Source organism: Triturus cristatus, chromosome 6, assembly GCF_964204655.1.
Source record: "Triturus cristatus chromosome 6, aTriCri1.1, whole genome shotgun sequence".
NCBI lineage: Eukaryota > Metazoa > Chordata > Amphibia > Caudata > Salamandridae > Triturus > Triturus cristatus.
The window spans coordinates 1,230,119,661-1,230,147,594 of NC_140589.1; the positions used below are offsets into that span (position 1 = coordinate 1,230,119,661).

The following is a 27,934-nucleotide window of genomic DNA, read 5'->3' on the forward strand; positions in this document are numbered from 1 at the left end:
TACAGGCAGCAGGTTCCTGCGCAACATTCAACGGCGACTCTGCCATTGTCACTCATAGCTAATCTCCAACGCATGTTGGACGATTATAACCAACGTTTTCCTCTGTCGCCGCAACATCCTGGGGTTCCGTCAACACCTGTGGTTCCGACAAATATAACTCCGGTGCCGATTGAAAATCCTTCACCCCTGATGCCGTCAGCACCACCAAGACAGCCTTCAACGAGGTTTTGACCTCGTCAGGAGTTTGTGGAGGAGGTCCCTCAGGAAAGAGAAGAAGGTGAAATCCCAGATGATGATGGTGATGTTGATAATGATGATGATGATATGGCGGAGTGGGACGAGTACCAAGCACAAACACCATCCCCCTCTCAAGTGGTATCTGGTGACTCACCTCCAGTGGACATAGCGACTTTTCACCAACTAATGGAAAGGGCGGCACAACGTTTTAGGCTGACTACGGAGTGCAGAGAGGAAGATTGTTTCCTTTATGATTTCAAGAGTCAACCTTTAAAACAAACGCATACTATTCCCATTGTGGATTTCATTTGGGAAGAAGGCAAGAAGTTGATGAAAACACCTAATACCTTGCCAGCAGAGGTGCCTCGATTAGAAAAGAAGTATAAGGCGCCACTAGGAACCCCAGCATGCCTCACAGGTCAGTCAAGACCTGAGTCCGTCATTATGCAGGCAGCGCAACGTAGAGCGAAAAATCCTGCATCTACTGTCACCGCACCACCGGACCGTGACGGACGTAGAATGGATGCCATAGGGCGTAAGTTTTCATCAATGGCCTCTACTGTGGTTAGAGCGGCTAATGCCTTGGCCCTTTTGGGTCGTTATGACCGACAAGTGTGGGCTGACATTTCGACCTTGGTTCAAGAACTGCCAGAGCCATCTAAGGGCGAAGCAATGAAGTTGCTCCAAGAGGGAGAAGCTACGTCGGCGGAAATGATTGATTGTGCAGTGGACATCGCATGCACGGGTTTCCGTCAGCTTGCTGGAGCGGCTGTTCTGCGCAGACAGGGGTGGTTACGATCGACATCCTTTCGCCAGGAGGTGCAGTCCATGATTTTAAACATGGCTTATGACGGGGAGGCGTTATTTGGAAATCACGCCGATGAAGCGCTCCAGTCCATAAAGAAGGATACTGAGACGGCTAAATCTCTCGGAAATTTACATTTTCAAAGACAACATTTTCGTGATGCACGCGGACGCGGCACCTCCTCAAATTTTCGAAGGGGAAATAATCAATATAGACCCAATAATCAAGGATCCAACCGCTATTCATATAGCCAGCACCAACAATCATCACGACAGCAGGCCTCCAAGTCGTATAGAGGGAAATCCTCATACAGAGGAAACGCGTCAAAAAGACAATGACTCTTACCAGACAAGCAAAGTTGAAGGTCGAATCTCTCTGTTCTTTTCCCAATGGTCCTCAATTACAAAGGACCGTTGGGTTTTGGACATTGTGAAAAAGGGGCACGCTTTAGAGTTCACGAAATTCCCTCCGTCCGCACCACCCACCGGACCACCACCAGCTCACATCAAGGAACTTTTACATCAAGTTCGACTTCTAAGGCAAAAAGGAGCTATAGAGTTGGTACCAATATCTCAAAGGGGGAAAGGATTTTATTCCCGGTTCTTTCTTATTACAAAGAAGAATGGAGAATGGAGGCCCATCCTCGATCTGAGGGCGCTCAACAAATATATAAAGAGCCAATCCTTTCGTATGATGACGCTAGTAGAGATCTTGCGTTTACTCTCGCAGGGAGATTTCATGGCAACGATAGATCTCCAGGATGCCTATTTTCATATCCCTATATTACAACGTCATCGCAAGTTCCTGCGTTTTCGAGTGGGTCAACACGATTTCCAATTCAAAGTGTTACCGTTTGGTCTGCGCTCGGCCCCTCGAGTGTTTACAAAGGTACTAGCTCCAGTGATAGCGTTTCTGCGACTCCAAGGTGTGCAAATATTTCCATACCTAGACGACTGTCTACTAAAATCACTGTCAAGCGCTCGCCTACGACAACACACGCTTCTATGCCAGGAGATGTTTCGCTCATTAGGTCTCTCCATAAATGCAGCGAAATCCCAGCTTCATCCTTCACAACAAAAGGACTTTCTGGGAGCCACTCTGGAAACGGTATCAGCCAAAGCGTTTCTATCCCAGGAACGTCTACAAAAGATATTACGGCTGGTGACTTTGATCAGGTCAAAAAAGTCAGTTTCTGTAAGACTGATGAAATCATTTCTGGGGATGGCATCATCGTCCATTGCCTTGATTCCTCACTGCAGGCTAAGGACACGTCCTATCCAGGAAGCACTGGATGCTCAATGGCGTCAAGTGTCGGGATCTTTCAACGACATGGTATGTGTCACAGATCAAATGAGGTCAGCACTCGAATGGTGGACAATACCAGCCAACTTAGCAGAAGGCACTTCAATCAATCAATCAGTGACATTTATAGAGCGCACTACATACCCGTAGGGTCTCAAGGCACTGGGGGTGGGGGGGTGCCGCTACTGCTCGAACAGCCATGTCTTCAGCTTCTTCCTGAAGGAGAGGTGGTCTTGGGTCAGGCGCAGGTCGGTCGGGAGGGAGTTCCAGGTCTTGGCGGCCAGGTAGGAGAAGGACCTTCCTCCTGTAGTCGCTCTTCGGATGCGGGGGACGGCGGCGAGGGCGAGGTTGGCTGATCGGAGGTGGCGTTTGGGAGCGTAGAAGTTGACTCGGCTGTTGAGGTAGCTCGGGCCTTGGTCGTGTAGGGCTTTGTGTGCGTGGGTGAGGAGGCGGAAGGTGATTCTTTTGTTGACGGGGAGCCAGTGAAGGTCTCTCAGATGTCCGGAGATGTGGCTGGTTCGTGGGATGTCGAGGATGAGTCTGGCTGAGGCGTTCTGGATCCGCTGGAGTCTCTTCTGGAGCTTGGCGGTGGTACCGGCGTAGAGGGCGTTGCCGTAGTCCAGTCGGCTGGTGACGAGGGCCTGGGTGACGGTCCTCCTGGTCTCGGTGGGGATCCACCAGAAGATCTTCCGTAGCATGCGTAGGATGTTGAAGCACGCCGAGGAGACGGCGTTGACTTGCCTGGTCATGGAGAGGGAGGAGTCCAGGATGAAGCCCAGGTTGCGTGCATGGTCTGTCGGTTTGAGTGCGGTGCCCAGGGCGGGAGGCCACCAGGAGTCGTCCCAGGCGGAGGGTGAGGAGCCCAGGATGAGGACCTCCGACTTCAATTCTGTCGGTGCCACCGGACAGGACAATCACGACAGACGCCTCATTAGAGGGATGGGGCGCTCATTTAGAAGATCTTTCTGTAAAAGGAAGATGGTCAACATATCAAAGAACTTGGCACATCAACAGGCTGGAGCTTATGGCGATTTTTCTGGGTCTAAAATCATTTCTACCCCTAATCCAAGGAGAATCAGTGCTAATACAGACAGACAACACAACCTGTATGCACTATGTGAACAAACAGGGCGGAACGAAATCCCCGAGTCTGTCCAGGTTAGCTCAATCAATTTGGGACTGGTCTCTCAGTCATTGCATCATGATTACAGCAGTTCATCTACCAGGAATATCCAATGTCCTAGCGGATTCCCTGAGCAGGTCTTCCTCATCGACCCACGAATGGGAATTACACCAACCAACTCTAGAGAGGATATTCCAACAATGGGGTCGTCCACGGCTGGATCTCTTTGCTACGCCGGAGAACCGAAAATGCCGAGATTATGCAAGCTGGCATCCCCACAAAGGGTCACAGGGAAATGCCCTTTTGATGAACTGGTGCAATCTATTTGCGTACGCCTTTCCTCCAATTCCCCTCATACCTCGGGTCCTTTGGAAGATGAAGAGACAGCCTTGCCACCTGATTCTAATAGCCCCACGTTGGCCCCGACAGGCATGGTTCTCAGAACTACTCCTGCTGTCCCAATGCCAACCAATCCTCCTGCAGTCTCGGACAGATCTGCTCACGATGAGCGAAGGGAGAATTTGTCATCCGAATCCTTCCTCACTGAGTTTATCGGCATGGAACCTGAACACCATGAGTTCGCCCATCTAGACATCCCGCAGGATTGTAGGGACATTTTGGCCCAGGCAAGAGCACCCTCTACAGTCAAGACGTACAAGTTGAAATGGAAAAGATTCTGCCACTGGTGTGCTTCTAACGGAATCCACCCAATACATTCCACGGCACACCAATTACTACCTTTCTTCTTGCACTTGGCTAGTTCCGGACTATCCCATGCAACTTTACGGGTTTTCCTAGCAGCGATTTCCCGTTTCCGACAGGATGGCTCAAATTCCCTTTGTTCCTCAAGAATAATCCGCCAATTCTTTAAAGGCTTATTCCGAAAATTTCCGCCAGTTCGGCGTCCTCCTCCGTTGTGGCATCTTAACGTTGTGTTAGCGCAATTGATGAGACCACCGTTCAAGCCCATTCACAAGGCCGACTTAAAACATCTAACTTGGAAGGTGGCCCTTCTTCTGGCACTAACGTCTTCACGTCGTGTCAGTGACATCCATGCTTTTACCATCAAACCTCCTTTCCTGCAGTTCAAACCGGATGCTGTAGTGTTGCGTACCAATCCATCATTCCTACCCAAGGTGCCTTCTGATTTTCATATTAACGAGCCAGTCATATTAAAGACTTTCTTTGCTAACCCTCAGACACCTGCGGAGCAAAGGTTGCATTCTTTGGATGTGAAACGATGTTTGAAGTTCTACATCAGCAGGACAGCTTCGTTTCGGAAATCCGATCAGCTTTTTATAGCATATGGACGCTGTCATAAAGGACGTCAGGTTACTAAACCGACGATTGCACGCTGGATTTCGACGGCTATTGTCTTCTGCCATCAAAACAAACAAACCACTGCAGTCTTCAGTGAGAGCACACTCCACTAGGGCAGTATCATCATCTACCGCCTTATTGGCTGGAGTACCTTTGCAACACATCTGCAGAGCAGCTACGTGGTCGACCAGACACACGTTTACTAAGCACTACTGCTTGGCGGCTTTAAGCGAGGAGGATGCTGCAGTGGGACAGGCAGTGCTGCGCAATCTTTTTAAATAAGGTGAGCCTCTTCCTCCCGCCTCCATATTGTTTCCATTTACTGTTCAATATTATTCATTGCATTTATATACATGCTGTATGTCAACAGATATATGTATCTATATATATATATATATGTGATGTTTTATAAGAAGGTTATGATCATTGCGATCTCATGTTGATGTCATTATGGAAACAATAATATGGTTACTGCTTTCTATTCATATTCAAGCATGTGAATCTATGAAAGACACCCCAATACTGGAGAAGAACAATTGTTACTTACCTGTAAACAGGTGGTTCTCCAGTATTGGTGTCTTTCATAGATTCACATGCGACCCTCCCTCCTCCCTTCAGAGGCTTTTTCCTCCTCATAAACTATGCATACACTTTGGTGCTACGAAAATCTGAGGTCAGGAACTCTGAGGAGAAGGTTCTGGAGAGGTGCTGACGCCTGATTGGCTGTAGTTTGGACCAAGATAATGACAGAGATAGACTGCAAATGTCTTTTTTCTCTCTCCATGTATCCCTATGGAGATTTCATATAGGTACATTCTTGGTGTTTTTACACCTACATAGCTTTATTTATGGTATTATTTAGGTATATTATGACTATATATATTGCTATTTTATTTACCGTGGGACTCCCACTCCGACGACGGGGAATATTCAAGCATGTGAATCTATGAAAGACACCAATACTGGAGAACCACCTGTTTACAGGTAAGTAACAATTGTTCATCTATGTCCCCTACTGCCATATAGCTAGGAGCCAGGTCTTTAGGGATGTGGGCTCTTTTACCTCTCCTAGACACTTCACTTTTGCTGTCACCATCTTCACTGGACGCCTATGCCCTTCCACAAGTCCATATTGGGGTCAGCAGGGCCACTTTCTCCTATTAGGCCAGTGTTGGCTTCTTTTCCTCCAGGGCAAAGTCGCGGTCGCCTCTTCAGCATCCAAGGCTTCCTCCTTCTCTTCAGGAGCTTGAGCCAACTTTTTCTCCTCAAGGGCAAGGGTAGCCAGCTGCATTGTGAAGGCTCTTTCCGCCTTCCCATCCTTCATCTCTGTTTGGGTCAAGCTGCGAGAGGATACACTGCTCCCTGCTCTGGACACTCAGTGATCTAGCTCTTGTGTGTTTATCCTCCTCTGACTCTGGAGCGTCTTCTGTATCAATTTTGTTTCCTTCCACTGCCTCCTCCGCCTCCTCCTCACCCACTTGCTCTCCTGGGGTGAACTGCTGCATGCCGCCTTTTCCCAGGCCCTGTGGGCAATCTGGTAGCCCTCCCTCAATCCCATAACCAGCTTTAGTTCCCTTTCTTTTCACATGCTCTTCAGATCTGCCATGCTGCGGCTCTCCATGCTGCTCAAATCCACTCCAACTCTTTCAAAATTCACAAGTGCAAAAAGTTGAGAGAAGGGGTTGATTTTAGAAACAAAATAACCAGTTAATAATAGAGAATTACAAAATCGCACAGTAAGATTTTGATGTCACTTTAAAAAGAGACTTTTGATTTTAAACCACTGAGTGGTACTGCAAAATACACATCCTGAATCCCTCTGCTGTGCGCCACTGTAAGCAATAGGATTGGTAATTGGGGTAGGTGACTACACGCCTCAAGGAATAATCACAACCCTTTTCAGAGTGAACCATCAAGGTAATTAACTTGAGCTCAAGCCCAACCCCCAAACCTAATGAGTAAGGGATTTATAAAGTGCAAAACAGTAATAAAGTCAAAATGCTAAACAATAAAAAATCCTAATTACAAAGACAGAATAAAATTGAATAAACAAAGTGACACCAAAATGGCAAAAATTCAATAAGGGAAACTGGAGATGAGAATTTTTAAAGTTTTAAGCGGGAATAGCGCCAAGAAGTGCCAATGATAGTGGTAGGGGTAGTCCAGAATCTAGACCCAATCTGATGCTGACCGCAGTGGAGCTCGGTCAAATACACGAGTCAGATTCATCCAGTTCAAAGATTTTACCATCTGGCTTTAGTCCTTTCTAGAACCACTTTTCTCTATCTTCTTCCTACCTCTCAATCTTTTTTCTCCTCTCTCTAGCCCCCTTTTCCATAGACTGTGTATGGCAGCTGAAACTTTCTCTCGGATGTACAAGGCCAGGAGCAGCAGCTGCCACCTTTCTTTTACCACTCTGTTTTTTCTAGTTTCTCAGCTCTGCAGAGAAAGTGCACCTAGCTTTCTCGCTAGCCTTCAGTGTGATCTTACCAATTCAGAAACCTAAAGCAGGTGCGAGTGAGGAGAGTGGTGCCACAACCATATAACCCTGGCCCTCAATGACATTGCTTAGAAATAACAAAAAAATTCATTTATCCATTGAATACTTTGGGCACATTTACTAATAATTCACGCCATGTGGCACATCAAGGGAAAGGGAGAGAGCATTCTCCATATTTTCAAAGATATGGAGCACTTCTGCTCTATCCTTGTGCTAGCGCACTGTGTGCTGCCTACAGCCAACGCAGGCACCCTTGCACCATCCTGCAAGGGTGCCTGCATTATGCGCAAGGCTACCTTCCAGCACAAAAACAATACTTAATGGAATATTCCTCTTCCTATATGTGCAGCAAAATGAAGCACACTTGGTAATAAGAACTAACAAGGAGAAATATAGAATTTTCTTCTCTGTATGCGTACCATTTTGGCACAAACCCAGGTTTACAAGTCTTTCTAAATCTGTATTTGCTTCAAAATACATGGGTGGATGAAAGGAAATGCCCCCATTGTCCACCCATGTAATGGCTTGCATTACTTTGTATGTACTAAACCATGCAAAGTCACCCAAAGTGGCTTTGTGTGGCTTAGTAAATGCCCCAAAAACGATTTTGTTCCACAAAATGGATGCAAACCCTGATGCAAAATTGTAGTGAATCTCTGCCTTCTTACAAGCCTGTTTCTAAGCCCTCCATGGGCCTGATTCTCAAAGCTGTTTGTACATATAGGTTTAACTTACATGTGCAAATCGATTGATTTATATTTGCAATGTATTCAAAACGCTGACCTTGCACAGGTAAATCAATTTACTTATGTGCAATATCACTCACAAAGTGGTATAAGGTTGCTCATAAGTAAATCTTATGATGGGGCAGTGAAATTAGTGTTACAGAATGTAGATGCCAGGGAATGTTTTAAACTCACACATTTGTGAATATTTAAAAAAAAAAAAATCCAACCCGTTCCTACCTTGGAAACGGTAAGAAATGTACTCCTGTTCGGGTCAGGAGAAAAACCTTTTGTAAAGGGGGAATGGGCCTGGAAGAGGGTGCCAAACTGAGGTGGCATACTGGAAGGGGTTTCTCCAAGAGCGGATATATATAATTTCTTGGTGAAGAAAAACCCACCAGAAACGACAGTTGCAAATACATGTTCTTCATTATTAAAAAGGTAGATAATTTTTTTAGTCCATACCTTTTATTTTAACTAGTGCCTGTATTTCCTTTCATGTTTTTCTTCCCTGGTGGCAGGTGAAATCTGAGCTCAACGTAAGCAGACCACTGAAAATGATCTTAGTTGCTTGCAGGAAGGATTAACAACAGCAAAGTTAGGGAGGAACAGTTTGGCACTTTTTGGGATCAAATTGCAAGCTTTCAAAGGTGAATGCAGTTTTTGTTTAAATAAGTAGAGCTATCAGGAAAGGCTCTACCAGCCGCCTGATTATTTGGTGTGGGGCAAACATTAATATGGGCTGGACCGGTCCTCACATTGCACCCCCCTCTAGCTACAGCCTTGGTCCTAAAAGTCTTTAATATCATGTGTAGATTCCAGGGAAGTTCCTGCACAATTGGACACAGGGTGCCCATGGTACCAAAGAACAGGTTTGTTTTTGCTGAGGGGCACTCCGACCAAAGGTGGCCCTGCCTGATTTCAGAAGGCAAAGGAGTGCAGTTTGATGATATTTCTCTAGCAACAGCATGTAGGAATTGTTCTGAAACACAGATTAGTGGCTCTGTTCAAGGACAGGCACAGTGCAGTATATCTTGACCCTAGTACTATATTCAATTTCTGTTTGGTATCCCATAGGAAGCCAAAGAATAAGGACAGTAGCAAAGAGAGTTGGCCTGACTGACATGGAGATGTAGCATCTTGATGACAGCTGTTGACCCCGGATGAAGGTGATAGCATGTCGCCTTCACAGTGCACTCCCTGTGCATAGATCAAGAATACTGCTAGACGATATACGGGGTCTGGGGGTTTTATTTAAAGTTCACAAGCACTAGTTCGGTCTCTCTCCTCTTCCTCCTCCTCCTGGTGTAGACAGGCGCGCTGTGGTCTTCTTCCTTGTCCGCGGTCCCTCTTAAACGGTGGCCTCCGTGGACATGTAAAGAAGGGAGAGCAAATATTTAGGGGTCTGTTCTGGTCCTTTGAGGGTTGTGAAGGGGGGGGGGGGGATAGTGAGGAATCACCGGGGACCACCACCAAAATCACACGTGGATCAAGAGGAGCTCTGTGAGTGAGTCGAGTCCTTCTACACCCACAACAAATGAGAGGTAAAGTCCCGTGACCTCCCCGGATAACCCACCCCAAGACAGCTACCTCCCTCCCCGTGGTGATAGTAAGCCCAGGATTCGGCCTCGTACCTTTCCCAGCAACGCTCCTCCAGGCGCATGGCAGGGCGAGACGCCGTGTAGGTGGCCTCCAGGCTCTGTCATTCTCTCGGGTCCTCTGGTCCAGACCTCCGCGTCTCTTCCTCCGGTAGTCGCCTTGCGCTCCTCCACCTCCTTCGGTCCTCGCTCTCCTCCAGTACCGACCTCCGTCTCTCGATCTCCGTGGTTCGCCTCTCTCTCCTCTGCTCTCGCTCCTCTCCGTGGGCTTTCGCCCTGACGGTCTCCCGGACTTCCGCCTTACAGGGGCTGCCTGCCGCTGATTGGGGCACAAAGGATGACGTCACAGGGGGAGTTTCCTCGGCCGAGACGAGCCAACCAGCGTTAAAGGGGCCGCTTGCATCCTGTATAGGAGGGGTAAATGTGTTGTCAGAGAAGGTTGTCTCGTACCCCTCCTCATCTTCCGAGGCCCCGCGACATAGCATTAGGAGATGGTGCATGCATCTTTCAACTCCGATTTGGAAGAGGTGAGGCCTGCTGGTCTAGATTGTTGGGTCCAGTTGAAGTGGAGGCAGGAGCCGTTCTAGCAGGTAGTCCAAGTCTGGGGGCTGGTGTACATCTGGAGATGGAGATCTTTGGTGGGCAGACGTCCTGCAGGGGTGTTGCAGGCTTGCTGTGGGAAGAGTTGATCCATATCAGCAATCAGCGACACTTCACACCTTTATTGGTAATAAGCACCACAGGCTACAGCTCCTTCTACTGGAGCTGCAAAGAAGAAACGGGAGACATATCGCTCGGCCCAACATAGAAAGCAGCTTTATAGTTTTGAAATAAATCAGCTTCTTCCGCAGCAGAATCAGCAAAGGTATTTCCCTGAGAAACGTCATCATGATAATTTTGCTCAGCAGTGCATTTATTACCTATTTGCCTTTTATTGTCCGCGAAGCTTTCCATAAGGGCTCCTGTTAGATTTTCCCAGGCTCTTAATCTCTCGCCCTTGCCGGCTTGAGGTGGCTCTAAACTTCCGGTTTCCTCTAACCTTCTTTCACTCGTGCCCGCTAGGAGGTGTACTTCAGCCATTACCTTCTCTATCCCTTTTCCTCGCCATTTCAATCTTTTTAGATTGCAGGCACGTGGCGTGGAGAGTAGATCTTTAGTTGCTGTCAGCTTAGCTATAAATTGCTCCAGTTGCAATGTTTGTGGCATGTGATCGCTCTCTATGCGTGACACGATTTGGAATTTTTGCGTCTGTCGCGCTACAGTTTCACTCACTAAGGTATGGTTGAACTTTTGGTCCTGCTTAAAAAGGTCATTGCTGCTGGTAAATCCTCTTTTGTATTTCCATTAAGATGAATCAATCCTAATATTTCAAATTATCGTCTAAAGTTGTTTCCCTTTTTGTGTAGGTTCCCTGGGGTATTGCATACATTTATATTAAAGTCACCTGAGATGATGAACTGTGCCTGACAATACAGCCTTTGTAATGAATTTGTTATTCCAAACAACATGTTCATATGCTCGTCTTTTGTCTCCTTGCTTGGATGAATATAGACAATTAGAAGTATTATTGTTATTAGAGTCCCATCATTCTTATGCTGATCCAACTTGGTAACAATAACCCAATTTGTCCCTATGGGAAGTTTTTCTAATGACCAGTCTAATTTGGTTGAAAAATACGAGGACAGACCTCCCTTTGGGTGTCCAAATTTTGCTGATTTTATTGCTGGTTCATGATAACCTATAAAACCTATAATAGTGTAGGGTGTTGTGCTCCAAATTTCTTGGGCTAAGATGATGTCATATGCTTGCAGGAATTCCAATACACAAGGGTTTCCTATAAGATTATGTGCTCTGCGATTTCCAGTGAAGACCACGTTGTTTCTGTTACCTCTCTCTTATTCATAGATGGATGCGGTTTGAATTCAATCGATAGCAAGTTGGAAGAATTAATATAGGCTATTTCCTGTACTTCCTTTACCAGTTTTATAACAGTACCTCTATTTAAGATGTCAAAGTTACCTCTTGAAATGTAATGTGGGAGTAACACTATTTTTTGGATTCATTGACCCTTGGCGTGTTTGAACGCTGCTCCTGCGTCAGTGGTGTGTCCTCGCCTTCCGACCTGGGGAGACATCTCATTCTGTCTTCCTCTTTAGTAATAACCCGAATCCCCGATCTCCTTTCGACATATCCCTCTGATTTAATATTGCCTTCGTTTTGGATGTTGGATAATTCCAAACACTTATGGGCCGTGAGGATTTGCCTATTGGGTAATATCTCTTGTTCTGCTGCAGCTAACATCAATTCTTTTTTAATATCACTTTTGGAGGGTAAGCTGGTTGTTCTCTCGTTTCCTGTGGAATTGGACTCTTGGGTGCTTGTTTGTAGAGTTATAGATTCCGATTCTGTTTTTATTTCGTTGTTTAAAGTTGGGGGCCTGACATTCTTATGCTGCAAGAATAATGGCCATATTTTGGTTTTTTGGACTGCTTTACCTTTATTCCGTGCTTTCCTTTGCCTCTTTTTTTCTTTTTTTGAAAGCACGGACTTGACCTCCGCTGTTTCTGTTTTTTTATTGTCCTTGGTTCGGTTTGTGTTTGGGTTAATATTTTTTCCATTGGAGTCGCTTTCACTTGTTTCTGTTAAGACGGTTATTTCCAAAGTGGACGTTTGGATTGTTTGTATATTGTTTGTATCTTTTTGTGACAGTGCTGTTATTTTCCTGGGTGAATCCTCCACTGCCCAGTCTCTGTCTCTTTTAGATGGCCTGGTCGCTTGGGCTCTCACTTCCGTCAATATATCCATCAAGATAGTTGTTAATATTTGCGGGTTTCCACATGTCGTTGTGCACTTGCAGTTAACTTGCTGCGTATAGTTATGCTGTTGAGCTCTCGTGATGAGATCCTTAAGTGTCTGTAGCTTTCTTATCGATACCTACTATGTATATTGCCATTATATTTAGTGGGTCCACTTGAAGATTGTGTTTGTTCGCTTGATGAGAAATTGCTGTTGAGATTGACTCCAATGTTGACAAAAGGAAGCCCCAAGTGCTGGGTGGGGCTTGATCTTCCACGTTTGTTGAGTGAGTATATTTGATTGGGGAGAGATGATTGCTTGGTTCTAGGTGTTGGTCCCCTAGCTGATCTGAGATGTCTAAGACCCTTAACTTTTCCGTTGTTAATCAGCCTGGGCTTGATGCTGTCCCTTTGTCTAAATTTAGAGGGCTTTCTACCTTACTCACATCTGTCTCTTCTACTTGGAATGCCGATGTTGACACGACCTCTCCTATAACTGATGAGGTCCGTTGATTGTTACACTTTTATATCCTCCTTTTGTGTGAGGGAGAGGTTGTTTCCGACAATTCCAAAAGTTTGTGATCAAGCACTTTTCCTTGGGCAGGTGAATTTGATGACTCCTGCTGCTGGAATTGACTGACACTCTCCCCCTGCTCATCCCAGTTACAAAGGTTGAAGGAAAAGAGAGTTTCACTTAAGATTTGATTATGAATCACTGCTTCTGTTGTTATTATCCTTACTAAGTTTGTTGCTATGTGCGTGCTGACTGAGCACTTCTGAATTGAGAAGTCTGCGGATCCTTCTTGGCTTTGTGCATCCTTTCTGGCTCCTACGTCGCTTACTAGTTGAAGGTCCATTTCATTTTCCTGGTCAGACTGCTGTTTTGTTAGAGATGTACCTTTGGATTCACTTTCTGTCTGTGGTGCCGCACTAATTGAGCTTCCCTTGTTTGTTAACCCTTTGGTGGTTAGGAAGTCTGTTATCTTATAACCCTCTTTCCTTTTACTGTGGACCAACCTTGCTTTCTCGGAACAGAAACTTTGCTGGGAGATTTCTTCTCATTGGTGACATTCAGAGGTGTAACTGAGTCCTGTTGATGCTCCTGTCTGGGAGAGTCTTTCCTTAACCTCTTTGGATGTCTCTTTTTCACGTGTATTTGGCCATGACCCTGTTCCTGGTCCTGGTCCTGAACCTTGCCCTGGGAAGCTCTATTTTTTCTTGAGAGCATTCTGATGCCCTTACTGCGCCTTTTTCCCACTTCTTGCCGTTACCTTTTCCTCTGCTGGGTGCTGAGTGCGCCCTAACTTTTTCGTTTCACTTTTGCTCTTTTGCTCCACTACTCTTCCGGTCTTGTGTTTAGGTGATGGCGGATAATCTGTGGGCTGTACTCGAGCTGGAACTAACCGCCTCCTGCAATAATCCGTGCGTGTCTTCTTTTTTTTTTTAAGTGGTTTTTGTTATCTTGGATGTATTTTGGTATTGTTAATTTAGTTGTTGCTGGCGGCCATTTGGTAGTTTTCAGCAGAAGATGGTGATAATGATAATGAACAATTCCGGCTACTAGACGTTCACCACCCTTGGCGCCCACTCCTGGCCTGCTCGGTTTTGCCTTCTAGAACCAACAGATATCCTTGCTGGCTCACTGCTCTCTGCTCTCTCTTAGGGGTTCTCTTTTTATCCCTGTGCTGTCTCCTCTAATGGGGCTGTCATCCACAAGTGGGTTCAAGATTTCAAGATCAAATTTCAAGTTCAAAGTTTGTGAGATTTGTGTGATTTTTGAATGTTTTACAGTAGTTAGATAGTGATAGTAATAGTGATAATGCTAGTGCTTACGGGGGCTGTGAGACTGAGACTGAAGACTGTCGAGTGGGGCTCACAACGCGGGACCGCAAGCTACTCCCGACCTAGTCGGGTCGCCTCAGCTGTTAGCCAAGGGCTCTCACCGGCTGTCCGCTAATGGCGGCCGCGCTCGACACACTCACCGGCCTACCTTGCTCCACACCTGCTGGTAGGTAGGGTCTGCCGGCCTCCAAAACGCCCACCGAATGCCCGGTCAGTTATATAGACATGTGGCAAGCTCCTGGCTGGGAATTTGCCGGCAAATCCAAGTCGAAAACCTGGGCGAAATCCTAGATGGAATCAGGTCAGGTGGGCGGCGATGTCCCGTGAGTATTTTTCCGGGATATTCCGGTGGCAGGTGAGGCAGGAGTCTCTCCCCGTGCTGCGCTTGCTTGCGCTTACTTCCTCCCTCCTTCGCAGACCTCAAACCTGCACCTCACCTCGCCTCTGTGAACTGTGTGGCTGTGTTGCGAACTGCACGAAAACCTGGAACCTGGATCGCGACAATTCGTATCCCCGGGTCAATACCAGCGTCATTTTGTTTTCCATTCTGTGCTTCAGAGAAGCACAGATATTAGACCAGTAGAATGCAAGCCCACGGTCTTAGGTATATCAGCATAATAGCGTTTCAAACCTTCCTTCTTTCTAGAAGCTCTAAGGCTCCCCCTCCCTGTAAGAACTGTGAGTTCAATTTAAATGCATTTTTAGATAATATCCTGAAACGCCAAATCATGTTATGCATGATGCAAAATATTGTAAAATTGCTGTATAGTGCTACCATGAGCATCTATTAGCATATTGTTCTCTTGCACACCTATTTCAGACCTCTAATATATATTAATCAAGCTTCTATATAATATATGAACTAATAGTATCCTATCTTAATAAAACATACTCAAAATGAATAATCAATGGACCATGCCTATGATAAATAATAAACAAAAACATACACCTTTATATCTATGAATACAGTGAAAGCATCGGGGAGCACACAGATGGCAGTCAGAAACATGAAATGCATAACACTTAGTACCAAAAGTGTTCACTGAATTCCAACTGTATCGACACACATATCTCTGTCAAATTCCTACACGTTCACACTTTCTTGACTGCTGCACAATATTGTTTTTTTTTAAAACCAATTTTTTTTGTTCACATCCAAAAAGTAAACATAGGTGTTGATGTATCGTATTTGTTGGCCCTGGCAATCAAATCTTTTGCAGCATGTCATTGAGCTGCTGGTAGGGATTGGGAGATCCCTACTAGGGCACCTCACCTTATGCCAATGACCTATCATTGTACTAGGGGGAGGGAAAGAATAGTATAGGGACGTTATATGGGAACTGGATATCTCTTAAGCCCGGCAAATTGACCGGGCTTAAGGTGAATTGAAAAATTGCAAGTCAAGAGGCAAAATAACCTTGCTTACTTAATGCCATAGTTTGGTAAAACTGCTATTAATTTGAACTTTCAAGACCACCACACTTGTGTTTATGACATATAAAAAGGGGTCTCTTCTGTTATTTCTACTTCTACTTTTCCTAAGGAAGAAGCCTCCACTTTCAAATATTTGGGAGTCAAGATTTACATTCAGAAGCTGATGTAAAGGGGCAGCGCACTTCCGATTGTACTGACCTTTCCTCGAACAAGTTCACCAGCTCCCCCGCTCGTCATGGAGGTGACAGTGCGGACCATGTGACTGCTGTGCTAGTAACCTTCAAATCAGCATTTTGGTTCTATCCTGGATGGTTTGGTTGGTCCGGATCGACTCTGTGCTTTCCCCAGCGCTGCCACACGCTCTTGTCTCCCCAACAAGGGAGACTGTGAAGTAAAAGATTTGCAGCCACACTATGCTGGACCACGCTCTTGGTCGGACTTCGGTACAGCGTGGGCTACCCTGAGAATTGGTGGCTGGGTCCGCCAGACCTTTTGGGCAGCGTCAGCAGTGCCAATCGACTAGGGGTGCTGCTGACGATCAAAACCCACAGCCGTCTCTACAAGGAGCACCTTCCATGAGGGACAGTTTTCTGGACGTCATGGAGCCAAAAGGTGGGCTAGAGCCCAAAAAGCCTAACTTGACACTGGAGGAGCTTAATGAATCTGCAACGGTGCAGTTATATGTAGAGGTAATAGAGCAGGGTACCACAAGTAGGAGTGCCACGGAATCTGAGACTGAGAGGCCACCAGCACAGGTACCACTTTCTTGGGCTACATCTATCCCAGATACTGGAATGGCTATTAATTCAGTATATCCTCTGCAGCATTCCCGTGGTGCCTCACACACTGGCCTACCCGACAAGCTGGCCATGACCCCCGGTCCAGTCCAGAAAACAGTGTCATGCTTTTTTTTGTAAAGGGCCTGAGGGGCCCTACATGGGCATAGAGGCCTCTAAACTACCGGATCTGTCCGTCATTACTCAGGAGCATTTTGTAGTTCGGTCTGTCTTTGGTGGTCCTACAAGAGCCTTTAACTCTTGATCCTTTCCCCTCGAAATGCCCTCACACCCCCCCCCCCCCCCCAAACTATCCACTCAAACAGGTCTCAGGTATCTGATCGATCTCTGGAATAATAATTTCTCAAATTGGGTTTGATTGGCTCTCCAAAGGTCAGGGACATAGGGAATAGGGATTCTGTGTCTTTGGAGGGGGGAAATTGCGTGGCCTGATATTTTTCATGCCAATTCTAGGGTGAGTGCAGGGGCTGGCCCTGACTGTCATAGTGATCTGTCTATCCCTCCTAAGACTCATGATTCTCCCCCAGCACAACTTTTGGCCACCAATATTCCCGGGAATGGGGTTTTTGTGCCGGATTGCAAGAAATGCTAGAGATTTTTTTTTCCACTCTCAGATCTGTCGGATGGAGAGAGTTGCGTGTCTGAATTGGCCTTGGGCTTGGAGCTAGGAGTTCCTAAGATTAAGAAAAAGGTTGCCTCAGAGCATACTATATAATACGTGTCTGCTCTACTGGTACTTTCGCCAGTAAGCTAGCCAGTACTAAGAATGGGGGAAAAAACAGTAAAAATGGAAAGCTAAAACTCCAACAGGCTTTACTTGAGGGAGCGGGGGGCTACTGTAGTTATGCTATCTACGATATCGCAAGATGGCTTGGAGGATGACCTTTTGGAGGCTCTAGTCTGGGATGAAGATGTTTTTTTACGAGACCCGAAGGGTACAGATCTTACGCCTGTGAATACCAGGGGTGAAATTATAAATAAGGATAGCCTGTACCCCAGAGAGGGAGCTGCAGAGTTTGGCTGCATTGTACCAGGGTCTCTGCTCTCTCTTCTCTCCCTGATCTCAGTGCTCTGGCCAATCAAGGACCTCTGGAGCACAGGGAAGCTTCATCTATAGTACACCCACCCCCTTTCTTCATCCCTGTTGGCTATTTATGATCTAGTACAAGTACACAGGGAAAAATACTGCAAGGACTCAATGTCTTTGAAGCCTGCACATTCTAAGATCCAGGTATCACTGCGCAAAATGTCTAAAAACATGGACACCTTTCATGGGAGATTAAACGACATAGAGAATAATTCAACTTTGTTACATGAAACTGTACAGCGTACACAGGCTCAGGTGAAAGTCCATGCAAAACGGCTTAGTGGCCTTTCGTATTAGCTGTAAGACATGGAAAATCATATGTGCCAAAACAAACTCTGTGTATTCGGTATTCCTGAGGGGCAGGAGGGCGATGATGCCCGATGGTACATTGTTTAGCTGTTCAGTCAGTCATTCCCTCAACGAAAAGACTGGGATATCAATTGTCAGGTTTAGCGAGCACAACGATTTCTGTTTAATAAACCTTCCAAGGGCAGTGCATCGAAGTATCCACGAGCAATTATGATTTATGTGGGCAATTTTATCTTCCGTCAGTTGCTATACCAGTTCGCTCTGCCGCATAGCCCGGTAAAATCATGAGGTCAAATTTTTTGTGAGGTCTGATTTTTCTCATGACATTGGTGCGAAGATGGCAGCTGCGGGATCTGGTTCCATCCTTTGTCAAGCTTTGTGCTTCGATTTCTCTTCTCAAGCCAGCCAATCTGAAAATTCTTTATCAGGGCTTTCTTTTGTTGAGATTCGACTAAGCTTTAGGCTCTTCTGGACTCTTGGAAGCATAACTAATGATTGATATAGATTGATTTGGTTCTTTCTTGAAGAACTTTTTTTCCATTAGAACGTGTTTGAATTTTGTCTCCTCTTGATTCCTTCATGTGCATGTCTTTACAGTCGTATTATTAGGCTTATTCTATTTGGAGGAGCCGTCCAGGAACTTCTCCAGACCCTTCGCTATAATATTCAGTGGGACAAAGGGGATAAAGCTATTGCAGAGCAGTCTTGTGCTGATCTTTTTACTTTGGAATTAGAATACTCTACAAATCTTGTTGAAGGCCATTTTATGATGCAGAATAGGTAGTGAAGCAATTAACCATCACGCGCATAACACTACAGAAAAATATTTGAGACAAAGATGATCAAAGAAGGTGGACAAAACGCTCTTCATTTTGAAAACAGTGAAGAGATGCGTTGGCTTTTATCTTCTCAGATTAGAGCTAGACCATCCAAGACTACAATTAGTAGCATTTGGGATTTGGCAGGTCTGGTCAGGCCCTGTGGATATCCTGTCTGCATTTCAGGAATTTTATGCAACTCTCTATTGTGATGAATGCCCTCCTTCGCCAGCAGTTATTAAAGAATATCTGCAGGCAACAAGCCTATCTTGTTTATATGCCACTCAGTTTAAGACGCTTGCTGCTCCTATCAGGTCATTAGAGATTAGGAAAGCGCTGTCCCAACCATCCCCAGGAAATGCATCAGGGCCTGACTCTCCTATTGAATTTTTAAAGTCTTTGCACATATTCTTGTGCCAAGACTTTGAAGAGCTGCTTAATTCTCAAGCATTCTTGAAATCTGTACCTGTATCCTGGGAGGAAGCATATATTTCGAGCTTCTTAAACAAGGGGAAAGATCCTCTCAATTGCAGATCGTATCGTCTAATTTCTTTAATGAATACATATACAAAAATCTATACTAGCATTTTGGCCAGTCATTTATCCTATGTCATAGCTACTTTAGTTGCTGATATCTAGCATCGATATATCCCGGGGCTGGACACTACTGCTCATATCAATTTTGGACATTTCTGCTTTGGGTGTTGCGGAAACACAGGGAGAACCCGTGTGATGGAGTCTGTTCAATAGAAGTTCATAACTGCAATTAGAACCCTTTTTACCTCATCAGCCCGAATTGTTAGCATGGGGCAAATATCAGACGGTGTCATTATTCAATGGGGGACTCTGGTGATTCCTGTTTTCTCTTCTATTATTTGTGCTGTATTTGGAACCATTTATCCAGAAACTTAAGTTCTTGGACACCATCCTACCACTGTGCCTTAATCTGTTCATGGGTAATGTAATGGCTTATGCGGATGATATCGCCATCCCATCTTCATCCCCTGCACAAGCACTTATTGGTATTGAGGCAGCGGTGGCTGGCTTTGGTGTAGTTTTGGCTGTAAATTGAATATCGGTAAAACTCAAGTCATAGCTAGCTTTGCTTTAGATTCCTCAAATTCCTGCCAGGTTAAGGAAGCCACATACTTAGGGGTTCACATCTCCTGCTGTATGAGGGACGTGGTTGATTTTAACTTTGAAGAGCTCTATCATGAATCTTTTATGGAAATGGGCTAAGCTTCATTTTGGCTAAATGGGTGATGCAATTTGATTGAACTGGTAATTTTGCCCTAGTTTGTGTATCTGTTTAGGTAGGACCTTTATATCTCCCCAAGCAGTCTTTTTAAAATAGTTGAGACTAGCTGGCAGTAATTTATATGGTGATACAAAAAAAAACCCTGCTGTGCCATAGGGTATCTGCAGTTACCTCAGGATATGAGCGATATGGCCCTTCCTTCATTGTGGTTTTACTTTCTTTATTTTTTTAGGTGTATACTGCTGTCCATTTTGGGTGGGTTTGATTGGCAATTATCCTATTTGTTTCCTGAGTACCAGATTTTAAATTGTATTTCATCACCTATGCAAGGCTTGGTTAATACAGTTTATATTGAACGTACTAGTATTAAGATGCTGGCGGTCTATCAGAAGATTTGTAATTTAATCAAAACATACTGTAGTATCTCATCATTTAGTCAGTACACTTCCCCTTGGCTGAAACCCTAATTTGCCATTGCATCTGCATGAGGGTTATGCACAATTTTGGCGTCTGATTGGTTTTCAACTACTTGGCCAATTGGTCTCCAATGCGATATTCTTTCCTTTGAGTCACTTCAGGCTCTTCACGTCACATACCGACAGGGCTTCTTTAGATATCTGCAACTTAGAGATTTTTTTTCACCCACTTGCTGGCTATTGCCATGTCTGTGTCTTAATCTATTTTTGGATCTGTTCATTCATTTGTCCAAAGTTTGTTCTATTAGCTCTTTGTGTAAGACATATTTTTTGTGGATCCAATGATGAACAACATCTCCAACAGTTAAAGAACATATGGACTAAGAAGTTAGGCTTGACTGTGATCAAGGGGGATATCCGGGTCAGTGTTCAGCTGACTCAAGGCATACTTAACGTGTCACAGTTTAAGGCTAATGTTTTTAGACCCTATATGATACATATTATGCTCCCTATAGAATGTTTAAAATTGGTCTTGGGGCAACCTCTGATTGCTTTCAGTGCTCGTTACCAGGGACAGATGCTACTCATGTATCACCACTTGCCATTCCCTTTCATCGTTTGGGCTCCAGTATTTAATAAATTAGATGAATTATTACAATGGGAAGCTGAATGTGATCCAAAGTTCATTTTGTTGGGCCTCTCAAGCTCTACCCACTCAAACTGGTCTCAATTTACTTTTACGCTGTTAATGTGGCTAGATTGTGCATCGCTAGGGCTTTGCTGCAGAGCGGTCCTCTGGATTCTAGGGCTTGCTGCCATGAGTTTATTCTCGCTTGTGACTTGGAATTTACAATCATTTATCATAATCCAAAAGGCAAACATTGAAAAAGTTCTGGGCTCCTGTCAGGGAGAGTTTTTCCTTGTATGCCGGGCTACCTATCAGGGTTTTTTTTAATACTAAAATTATATAAGCAGGTTTACTTAAGCTTTTCTGTGTTATCTAGATCATGGTGGTTTGACATCGCAGTATTCGTTTCTTACAAATGTTATATCTGTATATTCATTACTGGGATGAAATGCTATTATTAGCTCGCTCATTGTGTTTTATCTTTTGATACTTTGCCAATAAAAAAAAAAACAGAAGCTGATGTAAAAGGTGATAATTTCAGCTGGGCAGTAATCTCTCTATGGTCTCGGGACGTTCTGGCGCTCCCTCCCTCCCAAGACAGCTGGACGTATTTGTTGTCACAAATGGCAAGGCTGCCCTGTTTTCTTTATTGCTACACAAATATAACCTGTATCCTACCAAAGAAACTCGTTTTTGAAATTGTATTAGTTAGCAGCCTAAAAGCAGTGGTTCTCACCCTGGCTGTTGAAGTGAAACCTAAATGAGCTGCTATACGATATGCAATTGACAGGGCCAACACAACTAGCCCATTGTGTCTTGCAGCCTACCCAATCACACAACATTGCCCCTTGCATCTGGCCAGGAGCACAATATTGTCATTGGAGAAATCTGCTCTGTGCCAAATACTCTCCATCCTATGCCCCTAACATGCCCCTTGCCTTCCTTTTTGCCCAACTGACTGGGAGTACCAGTGGAGCGGAGTCACGCTGGCAACAGGGCAGACTGGCAACATTGGAAGACCTGTTTGAAAATGAAGTATTCATGTGCTTTCCAGCCAAACTGCACACTATTGACCCGGCCGCACACTTGCTGAAAGTGTGGTAGCCCTCATGCAGACTTTACCTATTTGACATGGACTTGCCCTAAGATTGTGCAGTTCTGGGTAGCCATTTTTGACAGATTATCCCGGATGACTCTGTTGACAATTGTCCCCTCCACGGAGGTCGCACTACTGGGAAATGTCTATAATATGCCCAAGAAATTGCGCAAGTTTATTGCCATAACTCTACTTTTGGCTAAGCACGAGATAACTCTTAGATGGGGTAGCAAACGGCTTCCCACAACAGGGTCCTGGATTTCTAGTCTCACATATTGCAACACAAACTGTGAACTGTATGCCACGTTGGTCCCACCCAAGTCTCGACCGAAAGATATCTGGGATCCACTTAAGTCATACTTACAGACCTTGGAGCTTGTTACCCCTAGCCACACTCCCGACGGCATAGTCCCAACTGGCGTGGTTGACAGGTTGGCTGTTGGACTGTATTGTTTATATGTTTTCAGGTATGATCTGGAGATAGATACATCCGTACCCTGGGCTGATGTGAAACAAGAAGACTAAATATGTACTGGTCAGAAACTTTTATAACATTTATATTGTTAACATGATTATGTAGGACTAACCGTGGACATGGCATTGTTTTCTGTATGTCGAGAATGATAAATAAAGTTTACAAAAAAAAAGTATTCATGTGCATTGACTTCTTACTTCATACCCCTGATCTCCCACGTTTGTCATTAATAACCTACAGGGCTTCGCTAGCACTAATGCACACTCTCTGGTACATTACGGACTAAGAACCTCCATCACACAGTTACTTGCAGAAGCTACTGAACATGAGTATGGGATGTAAACTGGTCATTTGGTTATACAGATACATTGAATTGGAAAGAGGGCGATTTTGAAAAAAAAATCGGGGGCCTGTCAGAATTGATTTAATGAATGTTATCCTGAATGCACATGCACATGCACATTGCTTGGTACACTCCAGCCAGGCAGCTTCGTTCCACTGAGGCCAAGCTGGCAGTCGTTCCCAGATTCAAGAGAGTCAGATCCGGAGGCAGATCCTTTGAGGTAACAGCTGCCAAGCTCTGGAATACGCTCCCAGCTGATATTAGGCACATCTCTGAACTTCTCCCATTCAGGAGAAGGATCAAAACCTGGTTATTCCCCAAAACAACTGTCTGATAACTCCCGCTCCTGTGTTTCACTTTCACGCCTCGCTCTGATCCAGTCAGCGCCAGGATGCCTGCAATGGTGATAGTGCGCTTAACAAATGCCTAAAATAAATAAATAAATGAATAGGGAACATACATGGTATTTGTGTCAACTTTTACAACATGACATCAATGTATATTGTGTAGATTAATCCAGCGAATTAAGTTTGCAATTGGTTTTTGACACTATCTGATGAAAGAACATTAAAGAGAAATTAAAAAAAGGAGGTGACATATCATATGTGATAATTCATATTTCCCAAAAACTAGGTGCAACTTGAAGTTTAAACTTCAAATAATTAGACTTTTGTTCATAACAATATCATAGAAACAGTTCCTGTCCAAACAATTAACAGTTGATGGGACCTGCATATATACAACTAAAAGATTATTGGATGTGTTTCTCAGTAAGACAGTGGGATACTTGAGGAGGGCCGACTTTGGTGGATCATTGCCAATCTATGTAGGGGGAGAAGGGTGTTACAGCAGAATTACAAGGAGAGGGCAGGGGAGTTACATAGGTCATGCTGAGAGGGTAGTATGGCTCAAGCGGGCCTGTCGTTGATGGACATAAGGACTTTGTGCTCCTAAATGAGCCCTTCCCAGAGGGCTGCTATTGGGGTATGTCTAAGGCACGCTTTTCTGCTGTGCGCAAAGAGGTGCTCTCAGTAATTATTCAATGTTGTAATTAAATGTGCCAAGACAATATCAAAGGAGGGACCAAAGCATTTCAGTGTCTGGTATTTGCTCCCTTAGTGAGCAAGAGAGCCAGGTCCAAGGAACCAATGTCCAATGGCCAATCTCAGCTTTTTGGGTTGGGGATACATCCATTACAGGGTGTCACCATGACAGTCCAGGACTGATTGGTTGGTGAACTTTTTAACCATGGCCATTAACTCAGACCAAAAGGTTTGTAACATCACACAACTCCATAGGATATGTGTCTCGTCTGCTGGTATAGTATGGCATCTACGGAATTTTGGGGAGATCGAGGGGAAGAATTTAAGCAGCATCAGTGGGGCAAGGTAGGACCTGTGGGCGATATTGAGTTGGGTAAGTTTAAATTGACCATAACGCATGATCTTGTAGGGGTACTCCAGCACAGCTTGCCATTCCCTGTAGTTGAAGACTTGTTATAATTCGGTTTCCCTGGATTGTCTGAGGGGTAGTAGTGTCACTCCTATTTGTTCTCGTACCACTATGTAGAGCCAAGTGATTAATCTCTTCCCGTGACTGATTGTGTGGAGGGTTTATAATACAGCATGTGCTACACTGTACTTTAGACAATCTCTTTAAATTCATCGGGACAGAACTAGAAACAAGCAACTGCAACCAGCAATTCACCACAGTTGTACAGATTCAGGCAAGTGCACAACTGCTAAATAGATTATCTCCTGCATCACATTGTGCTGTTCTAAAATGGGACACCCTAGTACCTGATTGTATGTATGTATTTCTGCTGAGCCAAGATAGCATTGCTGGTATTCTCAGTGTGTTTTCCTGTGAGAGGGATACACATGGTAGCTGCATGTGCCACCAGCAACATTCTGCAAGCACTATGCTCTTTGTTCTTTATCACGGGGCAATAAACTAACCAAGAAGTCTAGGAGCAAGGGGGTTTGCCTGTCTTCTATTTTTCTGCCCAGAGGTTGAAAATCTTAGAGGCTCATTGCTTTATTAGTGGGATAAAATAATCTCATATGATGACTTTGTTACTTCTATTCTGTCGGTCACCCTTATTCCCAGTCTTTCCCAAACTAATCCTCTAGTCATGATAGTCAACCTGTTAATATGTTTTTTTAAAGCGGGAACTACGAATTGTGTGCTCCTACACATTGTCTGGAAGCTTGGTTATGTACACATTGCTTTACATATTCTCCATCTCCTCTGTAAATATTGAATTTACCTACCTTGGGAAGCAGTTTTGTGTCCCACCATTCCGTGGCTGGATGCCCACAGATTGGGAATAAGAGACTCTATGGACTAGTCACATAAAGGTAACCTTATCCATATGTAAGTCAAACCACACTTTGAATGGTCTCTTATGTTTTTAAGGAAGAGTTGTTGATAATACTCATTTAAGAAAACGTAGAAGAATCTGGCCCCTACTTTATTATTTAAAATTGTGACCCACGGGTTACTAAAGTCTCTATAGTAAGCACTCAACCTACAAAGTTATATGAATTATCAATTACCCTAATCAATGCTGGATTCTTTTTTTTTCTTTCAGAATATTGAAAATGTGTTTACCAGTTTCCATTTTAATGATCTTGGTTCCACTTTCCTTTTTTGCAGAGAAGATGGCAGCCATTACTGGATCAGTTTTTATTGGGTAAGTTGTAGCAAATGCACGGGGTGGCATAAGAGAAGTATATTCGTCAAAATGCTGAAGCTTTTCTCTTCTTAAACAATGGACAATCAGTAGGAAATTTTCCATGAAAACATCCTTCCAGCAAAACATTACCTACAAAGCAAAATGCTGATTCTACATAGACATTGTTTCAAAGTTTTTTGCTGACAGCGGGTTTGGTACCTCCAGGTGAGATTTGACTGGAAGAGTGAAGGTAAACTACTCAGGCAGACCAATATAGCATAGTGTTTATCTGGAACCTGTTCAATCTAGGTGTGTCCTGCGGATCCTGGCTAAGTAAATGTTGATCCAAAATGGCAAATCCCTCTTTTTTCAATATTCTGGGGGAGGTGGTGCAAGGAGGGAGGTATTGACTTGACTTGAGTGGGAAGAGGCTGACTAATCAAGAGGTGACAATTATCAGAATATTATTGGCGCAATTATAAAGAATAATTTGTAACCTGAGTTTATGCATAGCATAAGGATCAATTGCTGAATCTATGAGAGGCATCCCAGTGACCCTCTCCTTTATGCACCTCTTATCACCCTAAAGGTTCTCCATCTCACAAACAAGGCGCTGCTCAACCCCAGCACATTAGCCTTACCAGCGACATGCTCCCACATCTTCTGGGAATACTCTGCACTTAAGTTCAATGTGCCTTGATGTTGAGCTAATTTACAGAAGGGTCTATGTTTTGTGCCTCAACTTCATTAAAGATTGTCTATATAAATTCTGCCTTTATGCACTGACTGGCCCTTGTGCATAGATGCCGGATAATTTCTTAGATCTGAAGGGTTCTAACGTGCCTAAGCAGGGATGCCCCCTGTCTCCACTTCTTTTCGCTCTAGCGATCAAACCAGTTGTGATGATGGCCAACAGGGAGAGACAAGTCAGAGGAATCACACTATATGGGTATTTCCCCATAATATCGCTGTACGCAAACATCATAATTTTGTATTGTAGAAATATAGGCGTGGACTGTGGGCCATTGCTGCACTTGGAGCAATTTAGCCGGATGTCTGGATTAATGACGAACAGATACAAATCCCGCCTATTCCCACTGCCATCACAACCCCCATTGGAAGCTCGGAAGTTTAACCCAGTTTACTCTGATGTGGAAACTGAACTCATGCCGATACCTGGGAATTCAGTTGCATTATAGGGACGTGGAGATAATGGAGGAAAACATACACAAAACACTGACAGCCACCAGATAATCCATACCATTTTGGATATAAACTCCCACTGTCCACAGAGGGCAGTTTGGCATTCTTAAAATTATCATATTGCCCTGCTTTTTAGGTCGAGCCTAGAGCAGCGCATGCGCTGCTTGCTCGACTTTTAGTAAGGGGATTTCAAAGTGCTACCAGAGAGAGGCTTTCTGGTAGCCTCAAGCTTGAGTGCATGTGCGCGTGAACGTGCGCAGCCGCCATCTGTGTTTTCTCCGTCACGGGTAATTAAGTGCATCGTGATCACTTTCACCTTCGGCGCCCGCGCGGCCAATGCTTTTCGCGCGTGCTTGTTTATTTTAGAATTCTGTTACAGTCCTAGACCGGTCACTACCTCCACCATGGATGGGGGGGCGCCACCAGCGCTAAAGCCGGCCCTGCTGGTGCTGCATACATTTGCGCCAGAACGTACACATCTTGCGTTCTACACAGTTTGTGCACACCAAAAAAAAATACATTGACAAGCTAGAAGCATCGTTCCAACGTGTAATGGTTCAAAAATGTAAAACGAATTACTAAAACTAGCACAAAACCGCTCGTGCTGATGTGTGCTGGTCACTCTAAACGTTATCGCTGTCCCCAGGCTAAGGGCTGTAATCCGAGAGTGTTTTTGCCGTGTTTATGTCTATGGAAACACTTAGGTCTGGAATGTGAGGCTCGTGCTGGGCTGACCTGCAGCCCCTGGTTTGCACGTGCACCGTGAGCAGCCATCATGGGCGGCACTGAGGGGGCTACTCATACGCAATGCAAGTTGTACTTCACGTTGAATTGGCCACAATACATCTCAAATGGCGGTGGTCAGGGAATATGAATACACAGTACAAACAGACAGGACCATGACCTCTGCACTAAGGCACTTTTACTAACAGGGAGGTGGACATTTCGGGTTAGACTCAGAAGACGGGTAGTGTAGGTGAAAGAGTGCTATAGTAGAACTCCCACTTCATGGTGCTGCTCTAATAGTGTTCACAACACAAGTAGTCTACAGCTCTTTCACCATGCCCCAGGAGCAAGCAGGAAGAGCCTCTTGGCCCCACATGTGTACTTCCCCTGTGCCACATCTGCTGCCTCTGGATGCACCCT

At 44.8% G+C, this 27,934-nt stretch overlaps 1 protein-coding gene across 4 annotated transcripts in view; it reads left to right on the forward strand.

The window, feature by feature from the left end:
* The window catches only part of SERAC1 (serine active site containing 1), a 401,166-nt gene that overhangs the window by 164,000 nt on the left and 209,232 nt on the right, over positions 1–27,934 (forward strand). For all 4 annotated transcript variants that reach the window (XM_085612157.1, XM_085612159.1, XM_085612160.1 and 1 more), the window contains exon 3: positions 25,567–25,603. In XM_085612157.1, coding sequence (XP_085468283.1) covers positions 25,567–25,603 — 37 coding nt within the window. The remainder of the gene's footprint in view (positions 1–25,566; positions 25,604–27,934) is intronic.